The 26,733-nt window shown below is 43.4% G+C and overlaps 1 protein-coding gene across 7 annotated transcripts in view; it reads right to left on the bottom strand.

Annotated features, from left to right (window-relative positions):
• The window catches only part of DRP2 (dystrophin related protein 2), a 104,091-nt gene that overhangs the window by 10,636 nt on the left and 66,722 nt on the right, over nt 1–26,733 (bottom strand). For 3 of the 7 annotated variants that reach the window (XM_053891406.1, XM_053891405.1, XM_053891407.1), the window contains exons 2-16: nt 19,761–19,937; nt 15,467–15,630; nt 13,471–13,627; nt 11,925–12,045; nt 10,075–10,343; nt 9,541–9,687; nt 9,029–9,107; nt 7,299–7,359; nt 6,936–6,997; nt 5,837–5,911; nt 4,700–4,901; nt 4,384–4,469; nt 2,556–2,713; nt 2,066–2,232; nt 306–417 (exon numbers count right to left, since the gene is read on the bottom strand). In XM_053891406.1, coding sequence (XP_053747381.1) covers nt 306–417; nt 2,066–2,232; nt 2,556–2,713; nt 4,384–4,469; nt 4,700–4,901; nt 5,837–5,911; nt 6,936–6,997; nt 7,299–7,359; nt 9,029–9,107; nt 9,541–9,687; nt 10,075–10,343; nt 11,925–12,045; nt 13,471–13,627; nt 15,467–15,630; nt 19,761–19,877 — 1,977 coding nt within the window. In that variant the 5' untranslated portion in view covers nt 19,878–19,937. Of the gene's footprint in view, nt 1–305; nt 418–2,065; nt 2,233–2,555; nt 2,714–4,383; nt 4,470–4,699; nt 4,902–5,836; nt 5,912–6,935; nt 6,998–7,298; nt 7,360–9,028; nt 9,108–9,540; nt 9,688–10,074; nt 10,344–11,924; nt 12,046–13,470; nt 13,628–15,466; nt 15,631–16,670; nt 16,791–19,760; nt 19,938–26,733 lie in introns of those variants that run through there. The other 4 variants (XM_053891409.1, XM_053891408.1, XM_053891410.1 and 1 more) reach the window with 4 other exon arrangements.

The raw sequence follows: 26,733 nt of genomic DNA on the forward strand, positions 1-26,733 counted from the left end.
GGAAATTACGTAGGAAAAATTAAAGTAAGCAACGGGCCGGGAACTTCCTTTCTCTCTATTTTTTCCTGAAACTTTTCCCTGAAGGAAAATAGTGAATGCTTTTTTTTTTTTTTTTTTTTTTTTTTTTTTTTTTTTTTTTTTTTTTTTTTTTAGAAAGAGAGAGAGACAGAGACAGAGACAGAGAAACAGAGAGAGTGCAACTGGGTGAGGGGCAGAATATAGTTAGTCCATGCTTGGCAAAATGGATCAAGGGCCTAGAACCTGAGAACTGCCTCCCCCTCCTGCCCGGCCCGGAGGCTCCATACCGGGGTGTAATACTCCATGATGGGGTAGTGCAGCTTGTTGCCTTTGCTGGCCCTGCCTGTCAAGAAGCAGGTCTGGCAGATGTCCACGTTAAATTCTTTCAGACTCCGGTACCTTGGGGAGATGAGAGGTGATAGGACAGAGGATCCAATGTACCATAGTGACCTCCCCATTTCCCTAACATCCAAATATACACACACACATTAGTAGAGGGCGGGACATGGAGTCACAATGCACTCAACCTCCTATACATAACAGTGCCTTCATCCTCACTTGATAACTAGACTTAGTCTAAAGACCACAAACCTCCATGAAATTACATGCTCAGACTCCTAGGAAGTGTGGGGAATAGCATTGCCTCACCATCTTTTTTAAAAGGGTTGAAGTGGGAAGGGATAAAGAGCTCACGATGTCAAATAGCTTTCTTGTTTTTTTTAATATAATTTATTGTCAAATTGGTTTCCATACAACACTCAGTGCTCATCCCAACAAGTGCCCTCCTCTATGCCCATTTCCCCTCTCCCCCACCCCCTATCAACCCTCGAACAGCTTTCTAAACAAAAATAGCCCCAAAGGGTTCAGTCTAACAGGTACCACTGCCTACGTTGGAGAACTTACACTTCCAATACAAAGGCCATTTATTCTACCAGCCTTGGGCAAGTCGGCTAAGTTATTTCCAAAACTTGTTTATAAAAATAACTCTATGATTACTAAATATTGACTAGCCCATAAGATCCAGGTCCAAAACCTGGCTGAACTCCCCAGCCCAGACCTAGTAGTACACAATGGTGAAATGCCTGGACTTAGAGAAGTCAAGAGGATCAAATGTCTATTCCTGGATCTATACTAACCAACGGTGAACCTGGGCAAGTCACATTCCACGTCTGTGCCTCATTTGCTTATAGAAAGCAGGGCAGTTGTAAAGAGAGTGCCTTAAGGCTTTAAAAAGTTTTGAAATTGAGCATTTTATGATGAAAGCCTGGAGAATGTAACCAGGGAAACTTCAAATGTCTTGCAATAAGGCCTTCTTTCTTAAGCTTGGTGGTGGATGTTAAAAATTTCAGGGATTTTCCAAGCCAGTTGTTAAATACAACCATTATAAAAAATTACTAAACTCACAATTAAGTAAATAATATTAAAAACAAAGGTAACACATGCCCAGAACCCATCACCTCCTAATTATTTTCCTATTATCTATGCACTTGAGGTTGTTTAAATCTATCATCTATGCTATAAATAGTGTACAACCATGCATCTCTTCTCAACCTCTTGTGGGTACCTGGACATCAGCCACAGTGGGAGTATTTACATCATGGAAATTAGCAAATACTACACATTAGGTTTTGTTTTTTGTTTGTTTGCTTTGCTTTCTGGGGAGTCAGTTGTGAACCATTTGCCAGCATACCATTTGGTACACAGGTGATCTTATATGTCTACTTAATATTCCCTGGGAGACAATGAACAAACTACTTCCCTTTCTGTGCTATTTCGCCATCCCACCCCCTACTTTTCTATACATTTTTTGTCAGTCTGGAATACTTCATAATATAAACTAAAAGAAAAGAAAATATTTCATCATTTCTGATTTTCTAAAAAGTTAAACATTCAGTAGTAGAAAGGATTGCAACAACATATAACAGCGTACCATAGATTAGCTGTAATTATATAATTATGGAATATGTACATTGTTTCATAATATATGATTTTATATGTAACATGGCCTATTTAACATTATCATTCTTGCAGGTATTGCTTTCCCTACCTGAAGCCCTTGATGGGGCACTGCCTACAGATAGAGCACTTGGTCTGATGCTTCACTTGCTCAGCAATGGTGACCCGATGCAGGACAGCCAACCACACCATGGACTGGGGCTCCAAGTTGACCCACTCAAGGAACTGTGAAGCTTCAATGACTGGCTTCCCAGTGCTCTAGGGAAACAAGAAGCCCAATGGCAATGAGTGGGGCCCAAAGTGTTCCTAGAATGGCACCCCTCACAGGGACAGGAGAACCAGCAAGGCCTGGGTTGGCCTATGGCCTATTCTAGAGAGGTGTACACCTACTGTCCTGTCCTAGTTGAGCTGGCACCCTCCCCAGTAGGACTCTGGACTTAAAAGCCCAGAGAACCCTCTATTTTGTTGTTCTGAAGAAACTCCTTTACATCTGAGTAGTTCAGATTGAAAGCCTCACTCGTAGTTCTCCCTCCCTTCCTCCCACCTTCCCTCTTATCATCCCTACCCAGTCCCATACTCACAAAACGGAAGCAACTACGGACACTGGGCTCCACGTTGCTGCCCCCAAAGGCTGCCACTTCCCCCAGCTGACGGGGCACCTGAATAGCCTCATGAAGCAGGACACCAAGGTGGCGCTGGTCACACTGGCTGCCTGAATTGGCTACTTGGCTGAAGAGGTCTGCTGGCCCCACCATAAGTCATGGCCAACCCCGATGCAGGAATGCCAGAGAATGGTGTGAGGAGAAGGAGCAGAAAAGGAAGACAGGGAAAGAGTACACAGACTTAGCTAATGACTTTTGAAACTGGAATACCTAAAGGTCTATCCCTGATCTTCTAGAAGCCCATGAGTTATAAAAAGAGCAATCTCCGTGTTCAGAGACAAAAAGCAAGACAGACACAAAGAGAGAGAGAGCATCAGAGAGAGAGAGAGAGAGAGAGAGAGATGAAGACAGAGAGCGGGCTGCATGTCAGACCAGTGCCAGACACAGATATGGCACTGCTGGGAAAACAGATTCTCAAGAAGCAAGATGAAGGAGTGTGGAGTTTAGGTGTGCCTGATCATGAGTCCCCTCCTGTTCACATAGCTCATGTCATCTGACACTACAGTAAACTCTCAACTCTCCACACAAATGGAAACAAACACTGACATGGATCATCCACAAATTGGAGATGATCACCTAATTGACTATGGTCTAATAGAACATAGTCTAATATGTGCAATAGACTATGGTACTCGAACATGGGCTATGGTATTCGAACATGGGCTATATCTGCCCTGTGAGAACTACCCCCATGCTACCACAATCTTAGCAAAGCTCCTTCAGAGGTTCTTGTCTGTCTCATACATCACCTATGGCTTAGAAAATACTCAGCAGTGGAAGGCATATGGCTTGGATTTTAGCTCTGGGTCCATTACTGGCTAGCTTGTAAGACCTTGGATAAGTCATGAACCTCTCTATGCTGCAGTTTCCTCACTTGAAAATTGAGAAGAAATAATTACTATCCATTCCTTCTCAAAGGAATATTGGGAGAAATAAATAATATCATTGCTATGAACATGCTTTGCTATGTCTCCTTCCCTTTAAAGTTTTCCCAGGCCACTGTTATCCCTCTTCTGTGATCTAATATAGCACATATCCTTTGCCATTCAGATTATTCTAATTAACACTTTCAAAAATGCCTTCTGTGTACTTCTATCTCCTCCTCTGGACTATCAACAACCTAAGGCAGGGACCGTGTCTGACTGGACCTTGTACTCACCACATTTAGCACAACAGTCAACACACATTAAGCACTTGACAACTAACACTGCTGCTGCAGAAAAGTACAAAAAGCCATACAGAAGATGGAGGATGGAGGGGAAAGCAAAGGTAGTATAAACCAGAGAGGTTAAAAACTACAGAAATGCATACTATTCACCTCCCAGATACTGGGGATTATTGTGCCCTGCCCATGTAATCACATGGGACGTCTCTAGTAGAATGTGTGACATGGCTTGAGATTCAGACTAGGGGAGGGCTGAGCCTGATAGGTCACAGGAAAATAGCACTAGGAAGTCAGGCCCTTGGATACCCCAGGAAGCCAACTCAGAGCTTAGTCAACTAATTATATGAGGTCAGAAGAAGTCAAAATCCTTGGAGTAACACTGGAAATAATAACAGGTCTTAGACCCATCTTAGCCTTTGACTGTTGTAAGTTTTTGCATTAGCCTGGACCTCCGTTAGAATGTAGCCTGAGTAGTGCTCTGCTGAGTCATAAGACCTACCTTCTGCTTATTTTCACCCTTCCTCCTCCTATCACGCCTCTCCCTCCACCCAACTCCACTTCAGACTTTGGAGTTGTACTCACATTGCAATTTTTCCTTTACTTCAGTGCCACACAGGCATGCAATGCCGGTCTTAAAGGACAACGCCCGCATCTTTCCACTGCGACCACTAGGTTTAAGAGAAGAGACTGAGAACATGAATATATGTAAAGGGTTAACATCTTAGCATTAATTTCCCTGGCAGACTTTATCCCAGCAGGGCTCTGTGCCAACCATGCCCCAAGTTGAGCTAAGTCCAAGTCCACTGTGGGAGTGACCCCTTCTCACAATGCCCACTTCAGATATCCCATTGGATTTCATCCTGGAGGCTTCTGGGGGGGGAGGGGTACAGGCCCTTACCTATCAAAAACATTGAGGAGCCAGTTGAGGCTCATGTCCACACAGAGTGGCACATTGACCAGGATGCCTCTTTCCTCCTCCAGCCGTTCATATAAGGCCGTCAGGCAGTGAATGACCTCTACCACATCCATCACTTGCTCACTGGCCTGCAGATCATGCTCATTGAAGATCTCCAGGGCTGTGGTTAAAGTTACCAGGTCCACTGGGAAGGAAAAGAGAGGTAGAGTGGCCAAAAGTAGAACTCCTAGGACTACATGAGAAGATAACACCACTAGCATCACCAAATTTGACTGAATCTCCAGACCATCCATTTATAAGTATGATACAAGATTGCCCTTCACCAAGATCCTCATCCTGAAGAGGGAGATGGCAGTGAAAGGCCACGGAAATTAACCCCAAACATGTATATACCCATATGTTCTTTGGCATCAGTTTCAAGAAGATGGTAGGATGTGAGTAAATTCACCTCCTTTGTTGTATTAACTCCCAAGGAGTCAAATCCTATTTTACGTTTCTCTGTCTTTACACACATTTCAACAGCAAACAGGTTTGTTCATGAACCTTGTTCTGAGAACCTAGATACCAGTTATGAAGGCTCAGGTATGTCTGGGTAAATGTGACATGCCTCAAGAGGACTTTCTATTTATCTGGAATGATGGAACCAGCCTAGTCAGACATGCCTGGGCCAGGAAGACTGAATGGATAGCCTTCCTAAGAAAGGCTAGAAAGCACATTTTATCTATAGCCACATTGTCCCCTAACCACTGGCACTTGCTTCAATAGTTCTGATACATTCAATAACCAACTCCAAGATGGCAAAAGAACACAAGCCCCTGATGGCTCCAAACCTTGGGCTGGACTACTTCCTGCCACAAAACAGTTGCTTGATTATCCATGCTGGGCAGGGAAGGGACAAGGAGGAGGATAGTTATGGGTTAATTTAGAAACAAGTCTGGGGCTTGGAAATAATGGAAGGCCCCTGGAAAGAGCAGGTGCCCACAACCAGCATACTCCAGCTTTTGGAGACAAGCCAATCAACAACCCTGGACAAGGTGGAATCAAAGTGGAAAACAGCTAGGAGATGAGGAAGAGTGGGAGTAGGGTGAAGGCTGCGGGGAAGTGAGATGGGAAACTTACAACGCAGCGCCTTCTGGACTCTGCGTAGCTTCATGGCAGTGCGGTAAGCTGAGAACTTAATGTTGTTCAGATCAGCTACAAATAATGGAAAGAGACACACTCAGATCAGGGAAATGCAAATTAAAACCACAAGATACCATATTACACCCACTGGATTGGCAAAAAAAAAAAAAGAAAAAAGAAACAGAAAGTGTTAGAAAAGATGTGGATAAATGAGGACCTGCTGGTGGAAGTATAAACTGATACAACCATCTCAGAAAACAACTTGGCAGTACCTAGTAAAATTGAACATTCACATATCCCACAACACATCTGGCTACATATCCTAGAGCAGTGATTTTCAAGCATTTATTGACCAAGATGCACAGTAAGACATTCATTTGATATCACCGTCCAATATGTACACCCTATGTGTGCATGTATAAATAAATGAATCACAATATTTCAGGAGATAATACCTTACTAGATTTTTGATAAAGTAAAAACATAACAAAATTAATATTGAATATGATTCTTGCAAAGGATCTGTTGCACTTTCAAATTTCCTAGTTTGTTCACAACACACTGAAATGATGTTAGACCTTTAGACTGAAAAACGTGCACATGTGCACCAGAAGACATGTACAAGAGGTTAGCAGCACTGTCCTTACTAGTTCCAAACTATAGACAACCCAAAAGTCCATCAACAGTAGACTGGATGAAGAAGCTGTTGTATATAAAATGGAACACTCTACAGCAAAGAAAGTGAATGAGCTATATTCACATGCATCAGCATGGATAAAATTTGCAACCTTAATGGTGAATCTCTTAGTAGCCAAAACTAAGGCACACGGAAGTCATATTCATCATAGCCTGGACAGTGTCTTTCAAAGCAGGTCTGTAAGAATAATTCCCTAATGTGATGGTAAAATGGTCTAGGAGGAATGTAGAGCCTCCAGTTGAGGGAGGTGCAGAGGAGAAAGGAAGGAAGGCCACTGGGTAAATGACAAGGTGCCCCCTTCTACCCCCACCTGTTTGTTGAATGGAATTCCCTTCTGTTCTTACAGGAAAAAGGCAGCTATATAGATCTCCACCCTATACAGGAACTCTGAATTCTTACCCAGGGTTTGGTATAACTCAGTCATCTTGGGATGGTCCCAGCAAGTGGTCTGAGCCTGGTGGCTACAAACAAAAGCATCAATAATACCAGGGTCCACACCACCCCCCACCCTCCCCACACACATATGCGCTTCACTCAGTGATAGTTTGGATGCAAGGAACTGCAGGATCCGAGGGTGGACCATTAATATCCCAAAGCACCTTTCCCCAGGCAGAATCTTGAGCTCTTGAGATGAGTAGGAGGAAAAACTGGACTGGATGGAGGAATCCCAACAGATAAGGAGTAACAGGGAGAAAAAAAGGATAGGCAAGGGAGGAGGGTGGGCAGGTGAATGACCCACTTCTAATTCAGATGGTCACTCACTTGATGTAGTAGGGAACTTTATTGGGTGAAATTGCTCTTTCCCAGGGAACCTGCACAGAGGCTGGTAAAGAAGAGAAAGAGAAAGAAGTTGGCCACTAATACTTTTTAGGTTCCTGTTGACTCCCCTGCTCTATCCTCCCAAATAGGTGGTTAAGTCCAAAACAGGGATGTCTGACTTGCATTACCAGCTCTTAATAGCCCCTGAAGGTGGGGCAAGACTAATAAACGTACTTCTCTCGCTGATGTTAGGGCAAGGGAAGAAGAAATTGTCACTGATACCCTCATGTGTCAATGATGTGGCAAGGGCATGAAGAGGACTATCTGGCCTCAGCCACCTTGATGATCTCTTCCCTGGGCAGCCTGCCATTTCTACACATTCAGCTGCAGTGCTGCTAGAGATATGAAGTGGACTACTTTCCTGATGGGGCTCAAAAACTTTCCCTCAGAAGGCCAAGCTTCTCAGTCCTATGGGACAATGGGGAATGGTATTGCCCATTTCTTTCTGGTGAGGAATTCTGGAAAAGGATGCCCTTCTCTGCTCCATGTCTTTATCTTCCAGATGTTTGAGGAGAGGCTAAGTCACCTGGCAAACCTCCTCACTGCAGTTTCCCTGGATACAAGAGCCCTCTATAGGTATAGCTGCATGCCAGTGATTATTTAATAGCAATAGTTCTAACTGCCATTAACATTTATTGAGTTCCTACTATGAGCCAGATACTTTGCCAAATGCTTTGTGTACATATCTAATTTTCACATCTGTATATCCTCACCATCTCCACTGCTACCACCCTTACCTGGATCACCATAATCCCTCACCTGGATTATCACCATGTTGCCCTTCTGCTCAAACCCCTCCAAAGGTTCTCAATTCCATTCAGAGTAAAATCCCAAGTTCCTACCATAGCCTACAAGGCCTTCAGTGCTCTGGCCTCCTGCTACCCTTTTTGATCTCCCGCTTTCTCCTCTCCATATTACTTCTACACCTGCCTCTTTCCTGTTCCTCAGGCATACCCCTTCCTTGAGGTCCTTGAAGTTGCTGTTCCCTGTGCCTGGTGTGCTCTTCCCTCAATTATCCACGTGGCTCATTCCCTTGTCTCCTTGAGGTTTCTGTTCCGAGAGCTCTCAGTGAAGCCTTTCCTGACTACCCTATTCAAAATTGCAATGCCTCCCTCATTAAGTCCAGCACTGCCTTTTCATGCTTTCCCTGCTTTATTTTTTTTCCCACAGCACTTGTCACCAATTTACCTTATATAGATTTTACTTATTTGTTTATGTTCTGGCTTCCCTTACTAGTGTAGAAGTTCTATAAGTCTAAAGACTTGTCTGTTTTGTTCTCACTGATGTAGCTCCAGTGCCTGGAACACTACCTGGCCCACATTAGGTCTTCAATAAATATTGTTGAAAAATTCAAGTTATTTAATATTCCCATAACCCTATGAGTTAGGTAATATTTTCTCTTCTTTTTTCATATGGGAAAATTGATGTTCAGAAAGGTTAAGCTATTTTCTTCAGGCTTGCACAGCTATTAAGTCAAGGAGCAGAGGCTCAGATCCAGGTCTCTCTGATTTGAGACCCTGTCCTTTCTTCCACTATACTGCACTGCTTTATCCTTACTGCTTCTTGGATGCCAAGATATATTGGGCTCCTACCAGACCCCCAAGGGACATGAGTAGACTCTCTTGTAAGGTATCTGCGGTTCTGGTAAGTGAAGTCTAGTTTGTCTCACGTACAGGAGAGGAAATGCTGAGACCCAGGCCCAAAGTCCCGGTGGGCATCCTGGAGCTGCTTAAGCCTCTCGCCAACTGACACCTATGGAAAGAGGCAGAGTGAATTCATTCCAGATATTTAGTGTGAGATTTCCAGGCACCTCCAGAAATCTTTGTGAAGTCCTTCACAAGCTAACTCGTCTCTGGCTCTAGATCCTTCCATGGCTCCTAGTGCTTCCACATCACTCCCAAGGGTCAGAGAAGAGCATTCTTAATTACAGGCCGCAGTCACTTCTTATCTGACCCTAAATGCCCACATTTAGACAGGCCCCTCTCAAATCTTCATTTCAATTACTTCCTGCAGCTTAGAGGTTGAGAAGACTGTTCCCTGGCCCCAAATGCTCTACTATTCTTTCCCCATGGAGGTCCCATCCCACTTTAATGCCCCTTCACTTTCTTTTGGCCAGAAGAAGATTCTCCCAAGCCTAGTTATATCAAAGCTCTTTCCATTGGCTCACTCCAGGCTTCTCTTCTACCTGTAGCTGTTTCCACCGAACATTGATCTGCTCCAGGGCGCGGGAATTCTCCATTGACAAGTGTACATCAGAAATGGCAAGTTGATGGGCCAGATCATTCACCAATTTCACTCCATCTTTCATAGGGGAGAATTCTTCTTTGAATAGCTATAGAACCAGGACCCAAGTCCCACAGCAAAGAGAAAGTAGGTAAGAGGAACCATTAGTCATTCATCTCAACTACTCCTTCTTCACCCAGACTTTTGTTTCAATAGCACGATCCAGGTGCTTGCTATTAGGCCATTTGGATGAAGGTGAGGGGGGCCACTGTCCTTATCCGCTTCATTTTTTACTCTCAGAAAACACAAGGGAAAGAGAAGACCGTTAAAAGGACAGAGGAGACTCCAGCTAAACGGGCCCCAAAATCCAGCACATAAACTGGAAAAGGCTCAGTTACAACCTGGGACAACAATGAAGCTTCAGTAGCAGGGACATGGTCTGGGAGGAGTGTCAGGTTTCAGGGTGGACTTTAGCCAGGTTAGGGGGCCTGTATACCTTAAGAGCCTGGATGTGCTCAGGGAGTGAATCAATGAAGAGATCCCCAATGGGCTCCCAAGTGGCTCGGACTCCCTCAGCCTGGGTCAGAGTATTGCTTAATTCCTCCATTGCCCCTTGGATCTCCAATAGCTCCTCCAGAGTGTGCTCAATGTGGCGGTGCTGGTCGACACAGCGGGCTGTCAGCTTCTCCCATAGTTCACTGGCCACCGTTGCCTGCTTCCACACAAAGCGGCTAAGGTTCTGGATCCGCTGTCTGGGAGAAGTATCTGTAAGAGCAAGCAGGAAGCCAGGTCAGGCCAACCTGGCAGGGGCAGCCATGGGAAAGACAGAGGCAAAGATATACCTCTGTAAAATGTTCATGTGCCCCTATGTGTATATTTAGTTCTATGCAATTTACCACACATGTAGGTTCATGGATCCAACACCACAGTCAAGAGACCATGTTGTTACTTTCCACTTGCTAAGAGGATTTCTTCATATTCTTAAAAAAATGGGCAAGGTAAACAGTGAGTAAAATATTTTATTTTTTTAATTTTTTAAAAATGTTTTTATTTATTTTTGAAACAGAGAGACACAGAGCATGAGCCGGGAGGGGAAGAGAGAGAGGGAGACACAGAATCTGAAGCGGGCTCCAGGCTCTGAGCTGTCAGCACAGAGCCCGACGCAGGGCTCAAACTCATGGAGTGTGAGATCATGACCTGAGCTGAAGTCAGACGCTCAACCGACTGAGCCATCCAGGCACCCCAGTGAGTAAAATATTTTAAGAGGCACAGTGAGGCAAATCATCCAGAGTCCTATGCACATGACCCTGGAATGCCATTTTGCATTAGTGTCTGCTGCCCACTTCCATCCAAAGAAGGGAAGTATTTTATGCCTAGGAGAGGTTAGCATAACTTTCCCAGCTTTTCTATCTAGGCTCTTAAATTGTAGGTTTCTTCATCCTCCCCTGGAACTCCCTTCAGAAGTAGATTCAGACACCCAAAACTCCAGGTTAATTGGAACTGTCCTGCTCTCTTTTGAACTTGTCCTATCTGAGGCCCATTGGATAGTAAATTGACTAATAGCCTCCTACTGAGGGGCTGGAAGTAAACCGAGAGAGTCAACAGCTTTAACAAAGAGCTCAGTTAACAAAGGATCCTTCCAGGCTATTCATAGCCAGTCTTGAAAGGTTGAGAACTCCTTCTGGAGAAGAGGGCTTGCTGGGCTACCCCAAGAATCCCACCCTGCTCCCTTATTTGAACCTAGACCTAGAGTGGCCTACTCTACTGAGGAAAGGGGCCAGAAGTCACCACAATAAAGACCCACAATAAATTTTCTCCTGAAATGTCATCACCTAACTTTTTAGATTTTAAAAAGATTTTTTATTTTCTCATTGATTAGAACATCACTGCATGTCTCTCTATGTCGGAATAAAGGAGTACACTTTTTATTTTATTTTATTTTATTTTATTTTATTTTATTTTTCTTTAAAGGAGTACGTTTTTAAAGGACATACTACTACTTTTATTCAGAGTCAGCTCAATGCATTTGAGTCTTTTGTTTTTTCTTTTTTATGTCTCATTAGAATGCCACACATGATGCTCCACATAGTCACATACAGCTTTGAGCCACCCATTGGTCTTCCCTGCTCCAGGTTCTGTTCTCTTTGCTTTTTCATTTTTCTTTTTCTTTCTTTTTTTCTTTTGTTCTCTTTGCTTTTTCTTGCAGTGTGAACCTTGCTCCTTCCCAACTTTGGACTCCTAAGAGAAAATTATTCTCCTAGATAATAGCTGAGAAACTGAGTTTGGGGAAGGATGGAAGGTGTTTAGCAGTTCAAGAAGAAGGTAAAAGAGAGGAAGACTACCCACCTTTGCTCTCAGAACGAGGCTCCTCTAATTCCTCAAATGGGTGCTGGGACAGGAAGGCCTGAGCTGACTCCAGAACAGAGTAGATATAAGGGCCCCGAGACTTGACATCTTCCATAAAGGCCTATGAAGTTTAGCAACATGGTCAATAGGGAAGTAAAGTCTTTAAACTGCTTCAAATTCTATTCTGCAATTGACAACCTTTCTTCCTTAGTGCAACTTGATCCTGTAGCATTATCATGCATCTTTGGGCTACCCAGACATAAAAAGCTGCAGTCCCTCTCTATAAGCAGAAGAGTGACTCTGACATAGGGAGATCTATTTAGTATGAAATGGGTCTGTATATGCCACAAGGTAGAGAGAAATGTAAGGATTTGGTGTTGAAAATCTTGGTTCTCTGGAAGACCCAGAAATTCCCCAGTAAGGGGCTTTAGAGAAATCAAAACCAGACAGGCAGGATTTATATCATAATTTTAATTAAAATTTGTCGAAATATAGAGAAGCGTACACAAATCAAAAGTGTACAGCTCAGTGAATTTCCATAAAGTAATTCCATGTCTGTAACCAGCACTGAGATCAAGAAACAGAACTCCACCAGCATCCCAGCAGGTATACTCAAGGGCCCCTTCTGGTCACTATATCACCCCTTCCCCTTAGGTAACCAGTATCCTGACTTGTAATACCACTGATTAGTCTTGCCCATTTTTGAACACTTTGCATAAATGGTATTATGCAGTATGTACTCTTTTTGTACCTGGCTTTTTTTCACTAAACATACTGTTTTTAAGAGTAATCCATGCTGTGGCATTCAGTTATAGTTAATTTTTTTTGCTGTACTGTATTCCATTCTGTTTCCACTTTTTAAACTGATATATAATTGACATAGAAGATTGTGTAAGTTTAAGATATACAACATATTGATTTGGTACATTTATATTGCAATGTGATTGCCACTGTAGCTTTAGCTAACACCTCTACCATGTCACATAATTATTTCTCCTACTGCATTCTGTATTCATTTTTAAGAAATATCTGTTGTTAATTTCTGATTATAAGAGGTAATATATGTCACAGAAATCTTAGAAACTTCAGAAAAGCATGAAGAAGAAAAATTAAAAAGAACTCTAATTTTGTCACCAAGAGTTAACCATTGTGGGCTTTGTGATATAGTTCTTTCTTATGTTTTTGTATGTGTGTATACATGTACACACGTCTATATTTGTTTTTGTACAACTGAGATCCACCTGTATATAGTTTTTGTATCCTATGTTTTTTTTCACTTAACATTATATTATGTTCATTTTTCCATGTCCCCACTGAAAATCAGGGCAGGATTTTAAGAGAGGTCAGTATTTGATGAAAGGGCCAGGGAGAAGAGTTTTGACTTACTCTGGTGGTGTGCTATCCAAAACCCAGTAAAACTGTATCCAGCTTCCTGTTACTTCAGATGTCTAAGCAGAGGTTAAGTGCTCATCTGTCAGAACACTGCAGAAAAGCTCCCTTCCCAGCTGAGAGGTGACACGCCACAGCCTCCGTAGTTCAAACCTACCGCATGTGTCTCCTTCTCCTGTTGCACCAGAGCCACATCCCCTTGCAGGGGCAGCTGAGCTGACAATTCCTCATCTTTCTGGCTGAGCCAGTCAATAATCTCTTGGAGAGGGAGCTGAAGCTTCCCACTGTGGTCTGAGAAGGCCTCTAGGCGAGCACTGCACACAATGCAAAAGACCAGTGATTTTCAACCTTCTTTTTAAGTGGCAAAACACTTTTTCCCCAAACACTTGTGTAGAACTTTAATATATATAAAACAGAGTAAAGAGGAGCTTCTCTGGTTGAAGTAGGAGGACGCCCAGAGCCCTCCATCTTACCCATCCACAGAGGTTCCCAATGTACCTTTGCATGGAGTACAGTACTAAAACCAATGGGTAGGTCCATGAGTGGGGAGGTGTGACAGTGTGGATGTCAGCTAATTCAGTTGCTTGCCCAGCATCAAGCTGGGAAGGGGAGGAAACTGAACAAGGGCATTAGGGGTGACAGCTGTCTGGTTACCCTCTTGCCCTTGAGGAACTCAAACCATGCCAAACTACTCATCAACAGAGGCTTCTCAGAGCCTGACCTCTGAGTAGGAAGAGGATACAGTAAGTGAAAGGGCAAATGAGGTGACTGAACATGGGTGCTCACTTGTGTGAGGACACATACAAATATACATAGCCCGAGGGTCCCAAAGGACGACAGCACCAGAGGCTAGAGATTTGACATATGGAAGGAGAAAAATGCATACACTATAATCATCTCTGTAAGCCATCTCCCACAAATGAACCATGAGCTGAGGACCAAGTGGTAGGAAGCTAGAGGCCAGCCTAGGTACAGCTATCAAGACCATTCCCCTTAGCTGACAATAATAACTATTCATTACTTCCCTACTACCTGGACCAAACCCTTACCTAAGTCAGTACTTCCACTAATTCTCAGAGCAGTGACCTTATGAGGTAGGTACTACTATTGCCTAAGAAGGTTAAGTAATTTGCCCAAGGTCACACAGTTAAATCACTGGTATAGCTATGATTTGAACTCAGGTTTATTTGATCCCAGAGCCTGCATTCTTTCAACTTCTCTACACTGTCTCATTCCAGCCAAAGCCTACCAAAAGCCAGGGGTTTGGGCTTTGATAATAGGGAGTGGAGAGGAAAAGTGTGGGGGTAGGTTATACAGAAGGGTAGGGAGAAGAGGGACAACTGATATAGGAATTGCCTTCATGCTCATACAGATTTGCCTTCAGTTTGGGGAGGAATAAGTGGGCTGATAACCAATGGATGGGAGTAGAAGGCATAAAAGGATGGGAAAGAGAGCAGATAATATCTACTGAGATGGAAGAAGGACAGTTATGAGAAGAAGAGGAGGAAGGAGCACACATATCTTTCATTTATACATGAGTGCTTTTAAGTTCAGAAAGCATTTTCATATCTTATAAGAATCCTTACAACACTGTGAAGTAGTTAGGAAAGTTCCTTCACTCATTTTTGTTTTTGTTTAAAAAAAAAAGAGAGTAAAATTCAGATAACTTAAACCACATATCCAAGGTGACACAACTACTTTAAAATGAAGCTCAGGGGGGCCTTGGGTGGCTAAGTCGGTTAAGCATGGGACTCTTGATATGGGCTCAGGTCATAATCTCAAGCTTCGTGAGATCGAGCCTCTTGTGAAGCTCTGTGTTGACAGCGTGTAGCCTGCTTGAGATTCTCTCTCTCTCTCTCTCTCTCTCTCTCTCTCCCTCTCTCTCTCTCTCTCTCTCTCTCAAAATAAATAAATAAATATTAAAAAAAAAACCTTAGGCTCAAATCCAAGCCTCTTGACTTCTGACCCAGGGTCCTTTCCACGGTCCAGAGAAGGAAGTGGAGAAGTAGATGATGAAGCTGATGAGAGGATGAGAAGTGGATGATGAGGCTGACACAGGCTGAGAGGAGAATGACAAGTTGAAGAAGCAAAAGGAGCCCAACACCACCCCAGCCATTTGCCTAAGGCTCCTGTTTCTAAGGGCCAGGCCTTACCGGAGGTTGTGAGACTTTTTTTTGATTTCATTCCAACACAGATTCATGGCTCGTGGTTCGAGGGGTCCAGCGGCACCAACAGACCCGTTGAATAGCTTTGGGCTTAGGCAGGAAACCCCAGCACCATCCTGAGGAGGCGCAGGGGCAGTAGCAGCAACTCTAACCTGGACAGAAACATAGACATCCTGCAATCCCCAGAGTATGCCACACCCTGGTCTGCACCAAGCCAAGGATGGGACAAATGTGAACAAGGAGAGAGAAGCGCATGTCCCAGGGTATGTTTGGGGGTGGATTATTACTGTAAATTCTGCCAAGACTATTGCCCAGATGGGATTCTGGAAGTATTTTCCTTAGATAAGAGCAGCTCAGAATTGCCCAAACACTGGCAAACACAGCATTCAAGGTAAGCTGTAGGCTCAACCTCAGTGTCCCACACTGAAAAAGAAAAGAAAGCTGAGGGGCTGCATCAAAAGATTCAGGGAGAGAGAGTAGACCAGCCAGGGAAAGATATCAGTAATAGATGTCCTACTTCTCAAATAAATCCAGGCCTTGATGCCCCCTCTCCCTCTTCCCCACCTGCATTTTCCACCAGTCAGAAAGCCTGGAAATAGTCCTAAAGAGTACTGTTCATCTTCCATGGGTTGAGAGAGAACTAAAGCCATATTTTTGACCCTGATCTCCAAAGGATGCTGACCAGAGTCAGCAGCCAAGAGGACCATAGATCCTGCCAAAGGCTTCCCTTGAGCCCTAAATCTCAGAGCCCATCACTTCTTCACCCTGCAGGGAATTACAAGGTTTGGGGGAATGAGGGTTGTGCTAAATAAGTTAGCCACCTCTAGCACACTGCCAGGACTGCCCAGCCAAAGGCAGAAGGGAATTGAGGGAAGGGGAGTTTGGATGAGGAAATCTCAGCCTGTGCTGCTCAGTCCCAGACTTGGGAAACCCACCTGTCTGCCCACCTGTATACCTGCTTGCCTTTTGTAGAAAGAACATAGTTCTGTTGGTGGCTGAGACTCTTCTAGTCTCCCTTTCCCCCCAAACCATACTTCTTTCCCACACAAGACTCTTCCAACAATTTAAGAAAACAATCATCCCATTAAAACCACAGCTCACAGCCACACACTGAAAGGAAGTGAGGGAGCAACCAGGCTCAAGGGCAAAGTTCTGAACTCAGTCACCCTATATTCCCATGAGGTGACCCTACCTGTGCTGCCTGGGAACTCCACTGCAGGATTAGGCAGCTCCATGATTATCCTTCAGCTTGCTTCCAGAATCAGTGTCTGGAGAGCCACAGGCAGAATCCTGACAGGCTCTAAGCAGGCTCCCTCAGGGAAGGCTGGCAGAGCTGAGCCAGGTCAGGAGGTGGGAGCTGTCACCCTGTTTGTTTACTGACCCCCCAGGAATCTAGAGGGGGCGGCTATGTCAGGGCTCAGCTGGTGAATCAGAGCTTTGTCCCTGGGGAATTCCAGCTCACTCCCATCTGAGCCCACCACACCGGGGCCAGGAAGGCCCTCCCAGGCTGGCAAGGATTGCGGGAGTGGAACTGGGCATTCCATGGTGTTGAGGAAGGGCATGCAGAAGGTAGTTTCTCTTGATTTATTTTCATTTTCTATGGAAGACACAAAGGACTCACTGCGTCCAGGCCTACCCCTCCCCTGAGGTGGAGTAAAGGATCAGACCACTTTGGTGACAAACCTCTGGTAAGCTATTTTCCCCAAGGCCTGGCAGAAGGATGGGCTTGGAAATAAGCCTTGTCTTTAACTAAGTGTCCTCAGAAGCAGTGAGGAATGTGTGTGGCACACCTGGGGACAGAGCCACAGGATGGTAGGATCAGGAAGTTGAACAGCAGAAGATTCATCTGAGCCTACTATGAAAACAAGGGGGTGTTCTACCTTACCTTTGAGAGGCAGAGAGGAGTGAAGGGAGAGTCATTATCCACCTCCTCAGACCTCTCACTGCACTCTAAGGTTAGGGGGAAATAGATTTTTCTATGGGAATCCCCTTGAACCTCTGCAGGGGAGGGAGAAGGCAAAATGGAACTCAGTAGCTCTGTACAGGGATCCAGTGCCAGGGAGGCTCCTGTGCCCTGCTTGTGTTATCCTGGGCCACTGGCCTGTGGGGTAGGGCCCCTTCTGGAAGTGGTCACTCTTCTCTCTTTCAAGCAGACTTGCCTGGGGGAAATGTTAACATTCCCAAGCTAGGCCCCCACTCTTCGACACTGAGGGAAAACACTTCATTTTTACCAAAAAAGTGTTCTGTTCCTATCCTCATTAATCTCCCACAGAGTTTTCTGGGCTTTCCACAGTTCCACATTGTTTCCATGCTGAGGCCCACCTACAGGAATAGTTGGAGCAGCTGCCTGACCCTTTCTGGGGGTCTGGGGTGGAGTCATTCTGCGTGGATGGGGGATGGCAGGGGATGACAGGCCAAGAGCAGGCTCTAGTTCTGGGTCACAGTTTTGCTTATGCTGGGATAATTGGGCTCAAGCCAGTCTCACAGAATCCCCTAGACTGAGAGTTAGAAATGGCTCCTTGTAACTCAGCTACAACCAAGTTGTCCTGGTTCTGAGGGAAGCGCCCATGACGAACTTGGCTCCACCCATATTAGGTTTCATTCTCTTCAGACTTCTTCTTAGTTTCCTAAATCCCCACTTGGCCCCCTTACTATACTCCCTCACCCTGTTCTCCCCTCCTAGTCCTCCCTTATACTCACAAGTACCCCTAGCACAGCCAGGCACACAATAGGCAAATAATGAATAACGACATTTTTTGCTACCAATGGCCTTCTACTTCTGGATTTTATAGCCAAGATGTTTGTTTCTCACTCCACTCCCCAGAGGGCTCTCTCCTTATCTCTTGAAACTTCAAGACAAAGTCAGGGCCATAGGGAAGGGAGAGAAGAAAGTGGACAGTGGCAGAGGAGAGGGGTGGTTCTCACCATTCTCAATCACAAAATGAAGCCCTAGGTCCCTCTGTCTAGGTGGTGAAATTTGGAGGGGGTGGACAAATGTGCAGGGCAAGCCTTTTGGAAGGGCCCAGACTTCTCAATCCCTTGACCCTATGGCAGTCCCAGTCTGGGAAAGGGGTAGGTACACTGGGGAACTCCAAGTTGGCACTTGCCTGAGAATATGTTAGAGGCAGCAATTTCTCTCTGGTTAGATGTGGGAAGACAGCTCAGGAAGACCTGGATGTCATGCCTCTCTGGACTTTTCCTCATTATTCTCTTCAAAATGGACTCCCCAGCACCCACATTTTCCATCCCCGCTGCCGTTCTCCCTCCTTCCCTCCTCCCTGTATATTTAGCTGCTGTCTGCACCCCCAGCAGTGACTCAGCACCACAGCCCATCTGTGAGATACTAGGAGACATAGTACTTTTTCACACCCTTATGGCCTCTGGACCTCAAAGCATTGTAGGACAAGCCAAAATATGTTTATGCTTCCCCCTTGTCCAGTCAACTTTCCCATGGACCTCCCTCATTGTCAGTGAAGGGGGCTATCCTCTTGGGATTACTACCTCTCATACATCCTCTGCCCATCTACCAACATATATAGGCAGGAACACACAGTACCACCATTCCACTCCTAGGGGAGGAGAGAGAAAGGAGAGACAGCTATGAAGCTACAGGGATTCTGCCAGGAGCTGTAAGACTAAAGGCTTGAGAGGAAGAGCCCATGGAAGGAGAGAGAATATTCTTCAGGTGCAGAACATGAAGTATTCCATAAAGAAGTTAAAGCAAAGGAAGATCATGCCTTGCCCTAGGTGATACCCTGAAGGGTTACACTCTTCTGGGACTTCCTTGGGAGGTTAACATGAAACTAGTCTCCCTCAGCCATTCTTGGCCCTTTCACTTATCCAGACCAACACATTTCTTTGCCCCATACCCCCTATAAAAGGCTTCAAGGGAGCCCCTGAGTGACTCACTTGATTGAGCATCTGACTCTTGATTTTGGCTCAGGTCATGATCTTACACTTTGTGGGTTCAAGCCTCACATTGAGCTTGGCACTGACACTGAGGAGTCTGCTTGGGATTCTCTCTCATTCCCTCTCTCTCTGCCCCTCCCCTGCCCCCACGTTGTCTCTCTCTCTCTCTTTCTCAAAATAAATAAACTTTATTTTTAAAAACCTTCATGAGTGATAAGGGATGAGTCAGAAGGAGGTCCCATGCCCTCCAAACAGATTCATGTATATAGAGAGTGTCCCATAGCCTTAGGAAGCATGGACACCCACAAGAACACACACAGATCCTGTGTCTACCCTTTCTCCACAGGACTTTCTTTTGCCATCAGCCTCTTACCTGAGGCTGCAGGCAGGTGCTACGGAGGCTGCTGCTGTTATGGAACTGGTCAGCTGCCCGCCATTCATGACATCGAGGGAGGGTATAAGGGCATCCCTGCATGACCATAGGTTGCATCAGAACCAAGGCTCATGGGGGGAGAGAATGGGCAGTGCACCAACTGTTGACCATAAGCACCTGGAAAAGTAACAAGGACAGATTTAGAGTCAAGACCTAGAAAAGGCTTATGAACCCAACACTTACCCAAGGGTACCTTGACCAGTTATGTAAATAAGTATTAAAGCTTACTGGTCTACCCAATAGTTTTTCCCAGGCCACCATGTACCATAAGAGGCTTTATTTAATTATTGACCAAAGAAGTATTTATTGTTCATCTATTGTGCTTTATGCTAGAGACACTAAGATGATTTGCTATCTGAGATCTCAGAGCCTGAGGAAGAGGGTCGGGGAGGTTGCAGGGTGGGAGGAGGCAGTCATATAAGCTCATAAAATGCTTATGTGGCAAGTGTTATAATCGAGATTTGACCAGAAGGCTTGGTGAGCACAGACTTGGGGACAACTAACTCTGAGAATGTGCAAAGATTTCAGAGAAATTGCATTTGAGATGAGTCTCAAAGGACAAGTAGATGTTTGTCTATGCAGAGAAGGGGAGTAAGAAAGAAGGGTCTCCCCAGTGGAGGAATGCACCTCTGTAAAGGTGGATATCACAAAAAAGCATAGCATGTTCAGAGAACAGTAAGTTCCATTTGGCTAGAGTTTAGGAGGCTCAGAGATGAAAAAGACATGGTGCCTATCCCTGAGGAGTTCACACACAGAAAGAACAGACCTAGAAAAAAATCAAGTCATAAAGTGTTATTTGCATTAATGGTAGAAGTATTTATGGGATGGAGTGAAGGGATAGGTGAGGTGAGTTCTACCTGGTCAGGTCAGGAAAAGTCTCCCTAGAGGAAATACACTTGAGTTGAGCCATGAGAGAGAAATCAGATCGTCATTAGGCAGGAGAGATAAAAAAAAATTAATAAATAATTCCAAAAAGCACAAAATGAAATGTATGGTGTGACCAGAGTACAAGGTAGGTGCCTTGTGGGGAGCAGTAGACGAGTCTGAAAAATGAGGCTGTGGCCAGATTGGGTCATGCCTTGAATGACAAGCAGAGAATTCTAGGCTTTATCTTGTAGATAATAGGGAGGAACAGAAGATTTTAAGCAGGGGAGTGACTGGACCAGATTTGCATTTTAGAAAGAGCCCTCTGGCTGCCTTTTGGAGTGATTCTCCTAGGGGAAGAATCCACTAAAGAGCTGTTATAATAGGCAAGCAGTTGCAGGGAAGATGGAGCAGAGAGCATGGATTAAGAGATACACTGAAGAGGTAAAATACATTGGGTTCGGTGATCAATTGGATGTGAAGGGTGAAGGAAGTGAAGGAGTGAAAAGTTTCTAATTTGGGAGCTAGGTGGATAACGTTACCAACAGCAAGAGAGGGAAGATTGGAGGAGGAGCAAATTTGGTAGGGTAGGGGATGAAGGCAGTGTTCCATAATAAGCTATGCTTGGGCAGTGTTCCATAATAAGCTATGCTTCAGACATATTCAGCTTTAGATGTCAGGAGCTAAGCTGAGAACAGGAAGATATGAGTGAAAAAGTTAGATGTACACAAGGAATGTACACAAGTGTGATGAGAATGGGTAACAAAGACAATGCTTGGAAATGCTAAAAGTCCTATCTTTTAGTGTTGGGCAAAGACATGAAAACCCTGATCAAAAGGGCAGGACATAATCATCTTTGATTCCTGAAGTTGATGATTAAATAACCACCATTTGTAGTCTCTATTTCAGTGGTTCCCAACATTTTAGGTTTAAGGGCCCCTTCTTAAGAAAGATTAAAAAAAGAATCTCACTTCACCCACTCATACCTACAATAGTAGCTATACTTTTAGCACTTACAGAGTAAGAAAAAGCACTTATACATTTAAAGATCTGTGGACTCTTGCATTGAGTGCCCTTCCCTCCTCCTCAGGGGCCCATGGTCCAAGATTGGGGACTGTTACAGATCACAAAGATGCAAGAATTTAAGGTCAAAAGGACACTTAATTGTAGTCAGTCTCTAGAGATTACACAGCTATGTAGCTCCTCATCCCCAAAGAGATTCTCCAAAGAATGGTTGAAAATATGGCTCCCCTCTCATCTGACACCAACAGAAAACAGATAAAACAACAGATAAAAAATAATTACTATAGATGTGTCACAAGCATGAAGGCTACAAAATGCTTGCTTTCAGACCTCTTGTTATATCAACATTTTTATTTTTGCTGATTACACAAATAATGCATATTCTTTACAGAAAAACTGGAAAATACAAAAAACATCATAAGGATGGAAATTAAAATAACCTATAACACTACCACCCAGAAATAACTAATAGGTATGAAGCCTTATAGTAGTTTTTCTATGAAAAAAATATATCCATACATATCCAATTGCCATCATATGATACATATATATCATTTTGAATTGTGCTTTTTTCATTTATCATTTATATCATGATCATTTAAAATTTTTTTATGTTTATTTATTCTTTTTTAATGTTTATTTATTTTTGAGACAGAGAGAAAACATGAACAGGGGAGGGTCAGAAAGAGAGGGAGACACAGAATCTGTAGCAGGCTCCAGGCTCTGAGCTGTCAGCACATAGCCCGACAGGGGGCTCGAACTCACAGACCGTGAGATCATGACCTGAGCCGAAGTCGGAAGCTCAACTGACTGAGCCACCCAGGCACCCCAATGTTTATTTATTCTTGAGAGAGAGAGAGAGAGAGACAGACAGACAGAGTGCAAGTGGGGGAGGGGCAGATAGAGAGGGAGACACAGAATCTGAAGCAGGGTCCAGGCTCCAAGCTCTCAGCACAGAGCCCGATGCGGGTCTTGAACCCACGAATGGTGAGATCATGACCTGAGCCGAAGTCGGATGCTTAACAGACTGAGCCACCCAGGTGCCCCTATATCATGATCATTTTAGAATGTCACTATCTATTCCTCTAAAACATGATTTCTAATGACTGCAAAGGTGATAGAGCACTATGGTTGAGGCCATGGGCTTTGGCATCATACAGACCTAAATTCAGATCCACACTATTCAACTTAATAGCAGTGTGGCCTGGGATGAGTTAACTTCTCTCTGAGCTTCGGTATTCCCATCTGCAAGATGGAGATGACAATGATACTGCCTTCATAGTTATTCTAATTATTAAAATTAATAATGTATTTAAATAACTTAGTACAGTGCCTGGCAATAGTATGTATACTGCTCAATAAATGTTAGCTGTAATCATTGTATCCTATTCAATTGAATGGATATACCATAATTTTAATAATTAGACTTAAGTCACACTGCAATGAACAGCCTTGTGCTTATTTGTGATTCTTTCCTTAGGATATTTTCCTAGAAGGAAAACTTCCTGGACCAAAGGGTATGAACCAATTTCAGGTTTGTGATGCTTCTAAATTGCCCTAGAAAAAAATAGATCACTTTATACTAATACCAGCAATGGATGAGAGTGCCAGTTTCCCAGCATACTTGCCAAGAGTGAGTATTCTTATTTTTAAAACATCTTTGCCAATTTTTTAAGAGAAGATGGCATCTTAAGGAGTACTCCATATTTCATTAATTACTAAAGATGCTTAACTTTTTTCCTATACTTTTTGTGGCCAGTTGTATTTCTTCTTTCATGAAGTATCTTTGTCTCTTTTGAGGTTCACCTCTCTGCAGATTAACTTCCTTCCTTCTTATTCCCCTTCTGACCTGATATCAGGTTGATGCTTCACAAAACAAAAATAAAACAAACACAGGAGTCAGAGAATTCAGATAGTCTAATCCCAGTATAGGCAGAGAAGGAATAAACTCCTTCTAGTCCTACCTTGACTATCCTCTGCTGTTTCCAAACTTTGCCACTTGTGACCTCAAGTCATTTCATCTCTCTAGATCTTGGTTTGCTAACCTGTAAAACATTAATGTTTAAGAGTTGTCAAACATTGGGGTGCCTGGGTGGCTCAGTCCGTTGAGCATCTGACTCTTGGTTTCAGCTCAGGTCATAATCTCATGGTTTTTGGGTTTGAGCACTGCATCATCAGGCTTTGCACTGGTGGTATGGAGCCTGCTTGGGATTCTCTCTGCCCTCTCCCCTGCTTGTGCTCTCCGTCTCTCTCTCTCTCTCTCTCTCTCTCTCTCTCAAAATAAATACATTTTTAAAAATAAAAAAAGTTGTCACACATCAAAATGCTAGCATTCCCTTAAAAAAAAAAGAAAGAAAATGCTAGCACCCCCTGTACTTGTATAACATGCTTTTGTAGCCTGCTATTGTCTTTCTTGATCCTTAATGCAACCTGGTAAGGATGGCCCAGGAAGGATTATGATCCTATTTGAGAGATGAAGATGCTGAGACACAAGTGAACCAGGGCACCTGACTCCTGACCAATGCTCTTTGTTCTGCACAAAGATTCTTATTTCTGCCTATTTATCTTCATGATGTCCCACATTACCACCTGTACATACTGATTCTCTTCCTATTTTTCTTTTTAATTTGCAGAGGCTGTGAGGAATTGGAGAGGAATCTTAGTCCCCAGATGGTCAAGTGTAGGAAATAAGACACATTTTTTAAAAGTATAACTTAAGGGAAAAAATGATTCATACCTTATGTGGGACACAGAAATCATGTCTTGAGAGGTCACAGAGGAGGAAGTGTTCACCTTAAGTTGGAGGGATTTAGGACGTATTTATGGAAGAGATGGTTTTGAGCTAAGGTGATTTGTACACATGGAGTAGTGTGAAGGATGCTTTGGGGGTGGAACTGACTCTTCTGTGTTCTCCCCTAGGATCCTGCTAGATACCAAATTGTGGCTTTTTGCTACTAGGAATGCCCTTCTTGGTTTTCAAAACCACACATACACCCTTTCAGGAAGATTAAGATGGGAGAAATTATTTCTCTTGGGCAGAGATAAAAGCTTTAAAAACATATGTGAAATACCAGGATTCCAACATGAAAGTAAAATTATTGGCTCATGGAAGATAAGATCCATGCCTGATATTTATTTATACCCCACATATTTTTTAAGACAGTGCCGGGTACAGAGCATTCACTCAGTGAATGTTTCCTGACTTGATTTATGGAATTAAACTCCAATTAGGTAAGCGTACAGGTTCTCAACTTTGTAGGTACAAATCCCAGGAGGCATGAAGAAAAATGCTTTGGATACACATATTTATTTGTATTTTGTGTAAAATGATGTATACAGAATGCTAGCATTTGAAGCAAGCCTTGAAATAGCCAAAAAAAAAAAAAAAATGCAAACGACCTAAATGTCCATTACTAGGGGACTAGTTAAATAAATAATGGCATATCCATATAATGGAATTCTATACAGCTGTTAAAAACATAATTAAGAACTCTTTATGTGCCAAAATGGAATAATCTCTTGGGACATAATTTTAAGTAAAAAGAAAAGTAGAAAAAAATAAGGTAATTAGTTTACATTTGTGTAAAACCAAAAGAAATATATGTGCTCATGTATGCAAAAAGTTATATGCAATAAAAGTATACAAAAGAATCTGTTAATATTGATTGCTTTTGGAGAAGGGAGACAGATGGCTACTAGACAGGGGTGGGAGAATTCCTTCCGTTCCTGTGGGATTTTCTCTCAGTTTTAAAAACATACCTGCAGAAAATACATAAAGCATATGTATAAAATATATAGAATTATTATAAAGTAAATTCCCATATAGTCACTGCTTGGGTTGAAAAATAGAATAATTACCCACACTCACAAAAGCCCACCAACAAGAGATGTAGTTTTTACTGAATATCCTTTTGTACCATGTCAATATATTAGCTATTTAACAGCTACTTCCTCCCTCCCTTCCCCATTCCTCACCAAAATGTCATGGACTTCTTCAACTGTTTTATGTAATCATTAGTGTCACAGTTTTTCCATAGCCCAAATAAATAATAACAGTTAAAACTTATTGTATTCCATGTTTCACATAATTAACTAATCAGTCTACATACACCAACTTCTTTAATCTTCACAATAGCCCTATTAAGTGGTTTCTATTGTTTCCATTGTACAGCTAAGAACACAGAGGAACAGAGGCAGTAAGTAAGTGCTTCAGAGTGATATTGTGAATATGCGGTGAGAAGCTGGGATTTGTATCCAGGCAGGTATGTCCAAGAATACAAATTCGTCACTGTTACACTATTCTGCCTCTGTATTCTAGAACACAGGCCCTGAGGCATTGTAGTCACTAACCTTAGCAAGCAGAGATTTTTTGGCTATGGGCCACCAGATGAGAGCCCAAGAACTGACTCAGTCATGCCTTACTCAGGCAAAGATACAAGCAGCTTAGAGAAGGCAGTGAGTCTGGGGTCTGGGGTACCACCCAGCTGGCAAACCCTACGGAATATTTACATGACTTTCCTAGGACATTTGAGAAGTAAAATTCTGGTCAACTGTCCTAGCTTCTGAGCTTCTCCAGGGCTTTAGAACTCAGTAATTTTTTTTTAATGAATCAATAAGCTCTTTCTGCCTATAAAACTAGAGAAGTCGAGGAACCTATCCTAGAGAAATACTTGCAGAAATGGATGAGGGTAGCTGCTGCAGCATTGTTTGCAATAGCAAAACTCTGTAATCGACTCAAATGTCTATTAACAGGGGACTGGTTAAGTGGACTGTGTCAGAGAGGTGGCACAGCATGACAGGTAACGGTGTGGGCTCTGAGCCAGGACACTCAGGTTTGCATCCTGGCTCCACTACTTATCAGCACAGGTTTGGATAAGCTCCCTGACCTTATTGTGCTTCAATTCCTGCACCTGTAGAATAGGGATAACAAAGAGGCCTACCTCGTAGCCTTGTTACAAGGAGTTAATTCATAGTTTCTGACACCTAGTAAGTACTCAAATCTTACCTATTATTGGAGCCACTCACA

The sequence above is a fragment of the Panthera pardus genome, unplaced genomic scaffold, assembly GCF_024362965.1.
Source record: "Panthera pardus isolate Hobbes unplaced genomic scaffold, ASM2436296v1 HiC_scaffold_27, whole genome shotgun sequence".
In the NCBI taxonomy this organism is placed as follows: domain Eukaryota; kingdom Metazoa; phylum Chordata; class Mammalia; order Carnivora; family Felidae; genus Panthera; species Panthera pardus.